Here is a 9,851-nt window from a genome sequence, read left to right on the forward strand (position 1 = left end):
TTTCGTTTTCCACCTCCACCTCCTCCACCACGCTGCGTTCAGGGCCGCACTTGCGCAACCGCATTATGGGAAAGTCAGCGTATCGTCCGGGGGCGTGTTGTGTGTGAGGAGGCGAGAGAGGGAAATCCATGACTTCCGCGTTTTTCCTCCCAGCCTGAAACTGAGTGCACACTAACTATGGGCTATAAAAAGCCACCATGTTGCTCACAGACGCGACATTCACGTTAAGACGCGGACTGAACCGTGTGACATCAACATCAAGGAGGAGGACTATCTTTGAGGAGGTAATTAAACACCACCGACCACCACCTTGGAGCTGTACAACTTCCAAAAAAGCCTTGTTTTTATTCGCTCCATCTGAAAACTGGACGATCTCTCTGAAGCTCAGGCATCCTACTGCCAACTGATGGGACATCAAGATAAAGAGATGGACGCAGAGTCTCTCCAGAAGAAGAGCAGTGGTCGACGTGGATGCTGTCTGGACGTTTTCCTCGTCGTGTCCGTCTTGTTTCTGTTCGTGTCGGTGTCAGCTGTGGCTGTCGGCGGGCTGCTGGCTGTGATGGAGCTAAGAGCCAAACTGGAGTCCCTAACTCATCCTCATGTTCATCCTGAGACATCCAGGATGACAGGAGACACACCTGACCCAGCATACAAGGTAAACAAATGACTATCATTCACATTTGAATCACTACCTGTCTTCTTCACCCTCATTTTTTTAAAGTTTGGCCCATGTCCTGTGCACATTTTAATCCACTTTATATTTTCGATTTTGTCAACAGATGCAGAACTTTGTCTATCTGGAAGCCAAATCAAGTAAGTCTACTTTTATTTGCTTAAAAAAAGCACAAATATAACATAAATGTTAAGGGACAGATTAACAGAAAAATAAATAAATGATGATAATGGTCTTTTAGGGTTGTAATGTAGAATATTTCCCCTCTCTATATAGGAAGAGTGTAATTTCCAAACTTTAAAGATATAAAGATCCTCCATTTGCACCACTAAAATAGCATTAAGAATATTTCATATGGTTTTGATGTGTGTCAGATCACGTCAGACTTAAGGCAAGACAACAACAGGAAGGAATGCACTGTGTAAGCATCATCTAACTGAGATGTGTTTGTCTCCTCCTGCAGGCAAGTTGAAGACCTCAACCATGCACTGGGATGCAGTCGACTATGCTACTGGGACTTCTGTAGGGAGCAACTTCTTGTTTGACGCCGAGCAGCATTTGCTGAAGGCCAAGCAGGTTGGGACCTACTTCATATACATCGATCTCAACCTCACCTGCACCGGCACCTGCGACGCGGGCCTCCTCACCGTGCGCTTGGGCAATAAGCTCACCTGCGAGGTGGAGCTTCCGGAAATGGCAGACATAACGCCTGTGAGCAGGAAGTGCTGGACGGTGAGCCAGCTGGAGGGGCAGAAACTGCTCACTCAGATGACCGTACCAGAGAACGGGCTGACGGACTGGAAACTGGAACTTAAAGGCTCAGGATTGGGGATGTTCCTCGTGGACTGATGTGGATGCTGCAGTGCCACACTGCTGGCAGCAGGAAGCAGATCTGCCCGTGACCTCTGGGTCGTTACTAAAGAACAACACCAGTTTTGTGTTTTCTTAAAGTCCAAGAAGGTGAAAATGGACAGGCGGCGGCGCCATTTTCAAAGCTAGGACCAGATTTCTTGAAGATGAAGCTTAGCAGGAATTTCAGGTGGAATCTGAAGAGAAGTTGCATTCATGATGATGCAAACAGCATAATGGAAAAGACTAGACACTCACCTCATTCTGTATACGTTACTCTGTGTATGATATATTTATTTGATAATATATATTTATGTACCTATATTTATGTTTTTATAGACATTTATTTTGATGTAGATATCACTACATTGATTGCATTTTTGTGCAATTCACTGCATATTTAATCAGCCCATATGACTTTATAGCTCTGTTTTCATTTTATAAATGGCTGGGGGCATAAAGTTGAGGCTTATTGATGTGATTATAATTCTGCTCCAAAACCCCAACAAGCTCCTCAGGGACCTCATTTCGATCTAGTGTAGTTAAAGTGGACTCATTTAATCTCTTCTGGCAAATGATGAAAACAGTGATGACTAACACTCTGCACTTATAAATGAACTTTTACAAAAACCCATAAAAATGACCTTTCTGTAATCAAAACATGACCAGAATATCTAAAATATCTTTAATATGTGGACTCGTGAATTTAGAAAATGTTTTGTTTTTTAAAGATATGTAAGTCCTATGGACAAACTACACATTGTTGAATGTATTTTTATCGTAATCCATATTAAACATGGATATGGTGAACAAACTGAGATCATTTTGGTGTGAAAAGTAGAAAGTGACGAGTGTGAAAGCGATTGTGACAAAGTCTCAAGTGGAATATGTGAAAAGTTCATCGGTAAGGGAAAGTTCCCTGCTGTTACGCAGCTCATACCGGGAACTAGATGTACATCATTTCCTGTTTATTTACCAAACAGTGTGGTTTCGAAAAACAAACCTCTATGTGGGCCAGCAAACAAACACAATTACACCTCCTGTGTGATTTAAACCCACGTGAAAATAAATGGTACCTGCTATTATGATATATGAGTTACGGCTTTCATTTTGTCAGCGCACACACGAAGCAGAACGCAAATATCTAAGAGGAAATGCTGCATGTGATTTTTAAAAAAACATAGCTGGTTTAATTAGATCATTACTTATGAACAGTGACTGTGTGCTTTTTAACATTTCTGCTCTCTCTCTTCCATTTATTTTCTTTATGGTGACTCATTAAATATATTGATTCCCAAACTGAGAAACACATAAAACTAAGTACAATTCATTGTTTATGTTCAAAGCTACACATCAGCGGCTCAAGATGTATTTCGATCCTTTACTTAAAGCGGCTCTAATCAATATTTTTATAATAACAATGTGAAAGGGGTCGGTGATGAACCAGAGAATTATCGCTTAAATCTGCAGCTCCTCATCGGCTCTACGGAGCTTTATAGAGAGTTTCTGCTCATTGTTTAGCTGCAACTTTACTGTTTTGTTTCACTCTCACTGCTTCGTCATTTTCAGCCACAGCAGGCTGCTGTTTGCTCTAAAAAACCCACTGTGCACTACCTGCTCAGCACCAAACAGCAGAGAGACACAGTAGTGATTAGTTGGTGAACATAGCAGAGCATTTAGCAGCTAAAGAGAGAAATATTTCTGTCACAAAGTGGTAGAGACCAAAAACAGAGCTAAAAGAGAGTAGATATTGGATTATCATTCATTCACAACTTCAAATGATCATTTTTCTCTGTAGTTGCTGGACGTGTAAATAAGCAACTGTTTGCTAAAAAGTTCGCCATACCAACTAAAAAGGTGATGATATGTCAGTGTTGTGTTCACAGCGTGTTTCCATTGCCCCCAAGTGGCCAAAAACAGTTATTGCAGGTTTAAAAGTCCCAAGTGGAGTTTTTGACCTTTTATTTGTTTCACACACACACACACACACACACACACACACACACACACACACATACAGGTGACTCGATTCACATTCAACAATGGATTCTCATCATTCAACCGATCTACAGGAGGTTGTAACGCACTTAGAAATACAGCAACACACCAGAGATGACAAGCTAGTAAACATGAATGTAAACAATGTAAAAATCAGCATTGCAAATTATTTAGGAGGAAGCAAATGCATTCAAAATGTGTGTTTGAGCCAGCCGGCAACCTCTGGTTCTGAAAAGTGAAACCAATGCTGAAGTGCCTTAAACTTGCATTCTTTCTAATAGCCAGCAGGGGGCGACTCCTCTGGTTACAAAAAGAAGTCTGATTGTGTAGAAGTCTATGAGAAAATACTACTTCTCACTTGATTTATTACCTCAGTAACCATTGTAAACATGAGTTTATGGTCTCAATCTCTAGTTTCAAGTCTTCTTCAACACAGCATGATGTTCATTTAGTAAATTATGGTACCATTTAGAGTCAAATAGACCATAAAGCAGGGTATGCTTTAGGGCGTGGCTACCTCGTGATTGACGGGTCGCTACCACAGCGTTGTCCGGTCTGGTTGTTGTCTGTGTTTTTGTATACAACTTTAACCCTTTCACAGTGTGAAAAAATGTCTTATTCAGCATTCAGTTGTACTTGGCTCCAACCTCTTGTGTTACTTCTGGTTGCAAAAAAAACAAGATAGCGACGGCCAAAATGCAGAACTCAAGGCTTCAAAACAGCAGTACATAAACCAATGGGTGACATCACGGTGACTACGTTCACTTCATACAGTCTGTGGTTTGACCTCAAGGGCATCATAATGTGTTTTGGTGAGTAACACTGAATGTAAACATAACTTTTGTATGATTACAAGAAAACTCCACAATGCACCTTTAAAGGTGCATTTACGAAGGTAAAGGTGCATTAAACATTTGTAAAGGCGATTTTAAAAGTATATTAAATCATGCATTATTTACATCCATGTTAACGTGCTGGCTTTCTTTTTGTTCTCTGTCTGTGTTGGCGTATTGCTGAGTTTCTTGGTGCCACGTGACCACCACCTGTTGATCAGTGTAGTGTGAAACCATTCGATGCACATGCAACCAACAGCATACAAACTATCCATTAATTATACTGTTGAGTAGTTTAATCTTGAACTCTGCATCATATTTTATAAACCGAATATACGTAATGCTGCAAAATCTTAATCTTCAAAATAATGAATAGCTGCAATGAGTGGAATGAAGTAAAATGTACGTTTGCCTCTGAAATGTAGTGGAGCATACTGTAGATATAACACGGTACAAGACAAAAACAATCAAGTAAATCACAACAACAGAAATTGTCCTTAAGTGCAGCACTTGAGCAAATACACTTGACAGCTTCCAACACTGCAAAGAATGAACAGCAGCATGATGAGGTGGTGTTAGGTGCAAACCTTTCATGCCCAGGCTGCAAGAGTGTTATCTTGTTGTGTGTTTGTTGCAGATACACAGATGTTTATCTGTGCCTCAGAGCAGGAAATGACCCAAATATCTGAAATGGAGCTGAGGTCACTCTTTCCTCTCACATACATCTGGTTACCTGTCAGTCTCTCTACCTGTCTACATGGTTTCCGGTGTCTTCATACTAATCTGATGCATTTGTAACGTTTTTCTTTTTCCACCCTAATTTTCTAGCAGAATTCCCTCTTTGGTCACCAAACTCTCCTTTACTTGACTTCTCCGTACCTCCATGTGTCTTTTTTTTTTTCCATTTGACACCATACTGCAATGTCTGCAAAACTTTCCCCTGTACTGTGAAAAGAGCTGAGTCAGTCACACTAACCTCAGCACCTCAGTAACTCTTCCCCTACATCCTCTCCTCAGTGCATCCTTACTCAACCACATCCGCTCTTCACACACACAGAGGCGTAGGTGTATTTTGCGTATCTATAAATCTGCAACTCTGTTATGTGGTTTGTCTCAGTAAGCTATCCAAGCTGGTTCAAAACAGTCTTGTGTTTGTTTGCACGGTTCATTGTGTGAGAAGAAAATAAATCTGTTCTTATTCTTACGCAGAATATCTATAATAAACATGTTTCTCATTGATCTTGTTGCCTGTCCAAGATGTGACCGTACCGTATCACGAAATGATGCCATGGTTGTTTGATAAAAAACAGTATTTTATTCACACAAAAAAATAGGTAACAAATTTTCAAATACATACCCTGAATATCAGATACTTTTTTATGATATCACAACCATTTTGTTGCTTCTTCATAAGGGATTCAAATACATTCATTGATATAATTTAGATTACCACAACAAATGGTGTAAATTAACACACAGAGACATAGAATCTGATCACAATGTGGGACAGAGGTATTATTTCAGCATATCTCCTGGAAATATCATAAAGGCCCCCATGAGATTCTCAGTATTTCCTGGGTGTATCTTGTCTATATTCTCCAATTCTACAAAAATTGTATCTCCACTCCGCAGATGGAAGATCCCAGCCAGAAAACTGTTCCACCGATCCTCCCTATCTGAAGCCTTTGCACTCGAAGATTTCGTGGTCCTGGTCCCGCAGCGGATACTAAAGGAAACATGCCCGAGACGTCAGTAAGTGGACTTACAACAACATAATGAAGATTTCAGCTTGCTTTTAAACACACAGAAACTAAGCTACAAACTGGTTGCACCCTTGTAAGCATGTGTGCAACGAAGTAAGGAAGTAAGGAGTGGTACACTGACTAACCTTTTTGATTTCATAAGTTCTATTTTGTTTCCATAGGCCTTGGTGCCTTTCATGACCTTGTGCTGGATAAGCACACACTCCTCTGATGAGTTCAATGTCACTTTAGAGTAGAGGTAGTAGTAACCGTCCTTCTCGACTATCAACCGGCCATTTTCGTAGACCATGTTGTTGGTGACGGTTTCACCAGCGGTGTTTAGCCACAGCACCACATTGTTCTCCCCTTTAGGAGTGTTGGAGCCTGGGATTAAGATGAGAGAGAGGAGAGAAAAGAGTCATTGTGAACAAAGAAAATGAAGGAGAATAGTTCAAATTAAACTTTCAACCTGCAGTAGGCAGAATATTTTTGGCATCATTGGGCAAACATTCCATAATAACCTTTCAGCATATTGTAATTTAAGTGTTCTGAGAGAAAACTAGACTTCTGCACCTCCTCATGGCTCTGCTTTCAGGCCTTCAAAAATCTAGCTCCTGATGGGAGACTTTGGCCAATCACAGGTCATTTCAGAGAGAGAGCGTTCCTATTGGCTGCTCATTCAGCTGTCAATCACTCGTAAACTCCGATCAAACGGTCAAACCAGGCAGCGCTGATCAAATATGAATCATTATTCTGTTACTGTAACGCCTATTTCTCACCTCAAATGTTTTCAGAAACATCTTGTAGTGTACGGTTTAGCTGTAAAATTAGAAAGTTTGCTCCAGCTGGTGGGCGGTGCTTGGTATTTCTTCAACTGATCTCAACATGGCTGCCGGATCACAAACTTTCTCATTTTATATTTTAACAGCACACTACAAGATGTTTCTGAAAACATTTGAGGGGAGAAATCGGCATTACAGTAACAGAATATTGATTCAGATTTGATCAGCACTGCCTAGTTTGACCGCTTCCTAGTTTGACCGCTTGATCGGAGTTCGCGAGTGATTGACAGCTGCTCAGAGACGGCAAGGCTCCAGCTCAGCTCTGATTGGTTGTTTTCCTACGGCCTGTGAAATCCTTCATATACCATTAGGAGCACCGGAGGACAACGGAGGACTCCGGAGGACACCGGAGGACACAGAGGCACATGATTTTTTTCAGATTACCTGTCTCATGCACTACTGTCAGGATATAATATTTAAAATCATATTTGCTTCAATTCTACCTACTGCATCTTTAAGGTACGGTATTTTGGTGTGGGTGTTGAGAAGGCCACTAACCTATCAGTTGAGCAAAGGGCCTCTGTTGGAGCTGATCCAGATGTGGTCGCACTGTGGGAATCTCATTGGACTCTGTTCAAGAAAGCAGGATCAGACCAACCAATCAATCAGTGTTAAAACCTCACATCTCAATTCATGCATGAGGTTTTGCCTGTGCAAGCTCTAAAACTCGCATAGCTCAAAATACTTCAACATAGTTATATACAGAGAGTAATTCTATACCTTTAGTTCTCATTTGACTCATCGTGTCACCCTGAAACAGAAAAAAAGGCATTTGAGCTGAAAACTCCAACAAACATCTGGCAGTGTGACAGTGTGACACGCAATGCCGTACCAACAAGTACTGAACACCCACACTTACCTGCCGGCCAGACAGATCCTGGCAGAGAGGATGAGACTTACAGGGGGAAAATTCCTGCAGGGAGAGAAAGAACAAAGAGGGTGAGAGAAATACAGAATGAACAACACATGTGTGAGTGAGTAATACAAATCTGTGTGTTTTTACAAGCAAGGTGTCAAAAGTTCAAGAGAATGTACTGTAAGAACAGGAAGTATCCTAAAACCAATAGAAATGTACACACAAAGAAAGACTTACTGTCATTTGACACAAAAAACATTGAGGCCCTGAATTAAAAAAACAAAACAAACAAACAGAAAATACATTTTAAATATTTTTTTTTAATTCTAAAATTATTATTTTTTTGTTTTTGTGTTATTTAATTTGGTCATATAAAGCTGTAATAAATGTATTTTAATGCCTCAGTTTTCATGTGATATAAACATAAAAACAAAATAATGTGGCAAAATGTTACATGGCAACTTTCTGTTTTGTAAGTGAGCTACTGAGAAATACAATGGCTGGTAAAGCGATGGATGAGAGTCATTTTTGGACATCGTACAGTCTCTAAGATTTTAGCGTGTAGTGCATATTACATACCATGCAGAGAGTACAACATAATAGGGGCAGGTGTGTAATAAACAAGATTATGAAACTGTCCTAGAAAAGCGAAGTTATATTGTGGGTTTGCACATGAGAGAGAAAAGAAAGGGAAGTAGGACTAGAGAAAGAGTCCATTTGACACATTTGTCATCATGGACCTGAAACTTAAAGGGCAAATGACGACCCATGTACAAAAGTTTTCAGTTGTCCGTTTTATGACGTAGAGGAAATTAGGGAAATTCTTGAGAGTAGGAATTTCCATGAGTTCCAGCACGGCACTGAGGCTTCTTGCTTCACTCAGACACACAATCACAATCACATGCCAGCATCAGCCTAACCTGCGTTTTTTTGTATAGACTGTAGATGAAACATCCCTCGACAACAAGTCCCAACAGGGCGAGTCCCACCAGCAGGAGAAGAGACTTTTGGCCAACTCTCGCCCATCTTGGTTTCCTCCTGCTCACGGGCACGGAGACGTAGCCAGCTTGGCTGTCCACCACAAACACCTGGGGGCATGTACTCACACCGCCCTCTGCCATCCCACCGGATCACACTCCAACTGAGACGTTAGGGCTAAAGGTCAAAGGGCCTGATGTGGCAAGCAAGAGACAGGGTTAGGGTTAGGTAAAGCAAATGAACTGGGAACAGAGAGGCAGAGAGACGAGAGAGAAACAAAGAAATTAAAGACAGAAGAAAACTGAGAGACAGATATGACCTCATGCAACCAGCAACCAGCTCTTTGGAAACAATTTCTACATACCCTCTGCAAGCACACACGAGACGAGACAGCTTCAACACGTCCAAAAAATCCAATAAATCTTACACTTTGTTTGTTCCAGGTGGTTCAGAAAGAGATTACCTTGGATTTAAATGTGCACCAGATGTTCCCCCACAGCTCAGTCAACCATCCAGCAGCACAGGGCGGTTTTCACACACTCCTCTGAAGCTCCTTGGGGATATTAAATGCCCAAAATGTTCTGTTAAATTGAAATAACAATCTCTGATATACCACTGTGTATCATGACCTCTCTAGATGTCTCACCTTCTGAGAAGTAGAAAATGCTCAGTCTGCACCGCGAGCGCAGATCTCCCTGTTCCCTCACCTCTTGCGTTTGCTTGCCAGCTGTCAACTATCACTAATATTGCTTTTTCAAGCCAGCTTATGTAAGGAGGAAATGAAGATGACACAGAGAAGAGAGAGAGAACAAGAGGCAGTGTGAGCAGTGTGTGTGTGAGTGCGTGGGACACTCCCTATACGAATATAGTTATCGTCCCTCAGCTGACACTTCCTTTTCGCTCTCTCTTCAATTTCTCACCCCTCGTGTGTGTCATGTTCTGTTAAACACTTTTGGTTTGTTTGTCTCAGTTTGTCTGTGCATCTGTTTTTTTGTCCGTTTCTGAGAAACTTGCACAATCATTTCGTCCTGCTGAGCCATGCATTTGACGCATTTTAAACCCTGTTGAACCACGCAGTTG

At 41.2% G+C, this 9,851-nt stretch overlaps 2 protein-coding genes across 6 annotated transcripts; one reads left to right on the plus strand and one right to left on the minus strand.

The window, feature by feature from the left end:
- On the plus strand, window positions 1-2,838 carry LOC119482945. Its single transcript, XM_037760857.1, has 4 exons — window positions 1-284; window positions 384-655; window positions 780-813; window positions 1,137-2,838. The coding sequence occupies exons 2-4, from the start codon at window positions 407-409 to the stop codon at window positions 1,520-1,522; spliced, it is 669 nt and encodes a 222-aa protein (XP_037616785.1). The 5' UTR covers window positions 1-284; window positions 384-406; the 3' UTR covers window positions 1,523-2,838.
- A 2,810-nt stretch (window positions 2,839-5,648) lies between these two features.
- Window positions 5,649-9,605, minus strand: LOC119483678 (tumor necrosis factor ligand superfamily member 14-like). 5 transcript variants are annotated; one of them, XM_037762076.1, is made up of 8 exons: window positions 9,418-9,603; window positions 9,235-9,324; window positions 8,714-8,964; window positions 7,797-7,850; window positions 7,658-7,688; window positions 7,436-7,507; window positions 6,242-6,479; window positions 5,649-6,079 (listed from the first exon to the last, which is right to left on the minus strand). In XM_037762076.1, exons 3-8 carry the CDS (start codon window positions 8,912-8,914, stop codon window positions 5,869-5,871), a joined length of 807 nt encoding a protein of 268 aa, XP_037618004.1. In that variant the 5' UTR covers window positions 8,915-8,964; window positions 9,235-9,324; window positions 9,418-9,603; the 3' UTR covers window positions 5,649-5,868. The 5 variants fall into 5 exon arrangements, with proteins under 5 accessions (XP_037618004.1, XP_037617974.1, XP_037617998.1 ...); XM_037762046.1 differs by having other exon boundaries at window positions 7,658-7,850; window positions 9,418-9,605; XM_037762070.1 differs by having other exon boundaries at window positions 7,658-7,850; window positions 8,714-9,013; window positions 9,418-9,605.
- Between the last annotated feature and the right edge of the window lie 246 nt (window positions 9,606-9,851).

The sequence above is a fragment of the Sebastes umbrosus genome, chromosome 3 (genome assembly GCF_015220745.1).
Source record: "Sebastes umbrosus isolate fSebUmb1 chromosome 3, fSebUmb1.pri, whole genome shotgun sequence".
NCBI classification, from domain to species: Eukaryota; Metazoa; Chordata; class Actinopteri; order Perciformes; family Sebastidae; genus Sebastes; species Sebastes umbrosus.

Coding starts and splice junctions, on each gene's coding strand:
- LOC119483678 (XM_037762046.1), bottom strand. CDS start 8,914: ATGGCAGAGGGCGGTGTGAGTACATGCCCCCAGGTGTTTGTGGTGGAC. Junction 7,508..7,657: donor GAGTCAAATGAGAACTAAAG/GTATAGAATTAC, acceptor TTTCTTGAACAG/AGTCCAATGAGATTCCCACA. Junction 6,080..6,241: donor GAACTTATGAAATCAAAAAG/GTTAGTCAGTGT, acceptor TGTTTCCTTTAG/TATCCGCTGCGGGACCAGGA.
- LOC119482945 (XM_037760857.1), top strand. CDS start 407: ATGGGACATCAAGATAAAGAGATGGACGCAGAGTCTCTCCAGAAGAAG. Junction 656..779: donor CACCTGACCCAGCATACAAG/GTAAACAAATGA, acceptor TTTTGTCAACAG/ATGCAGAACTTTGTCTATCT. Junction 814..1,136: donor CTATCTGGAAGCCAAATCAA/GTAAGTCTACTT, acceptor CTCCTCCTGCAG/GCAAGTTGAAGACCTCAACC.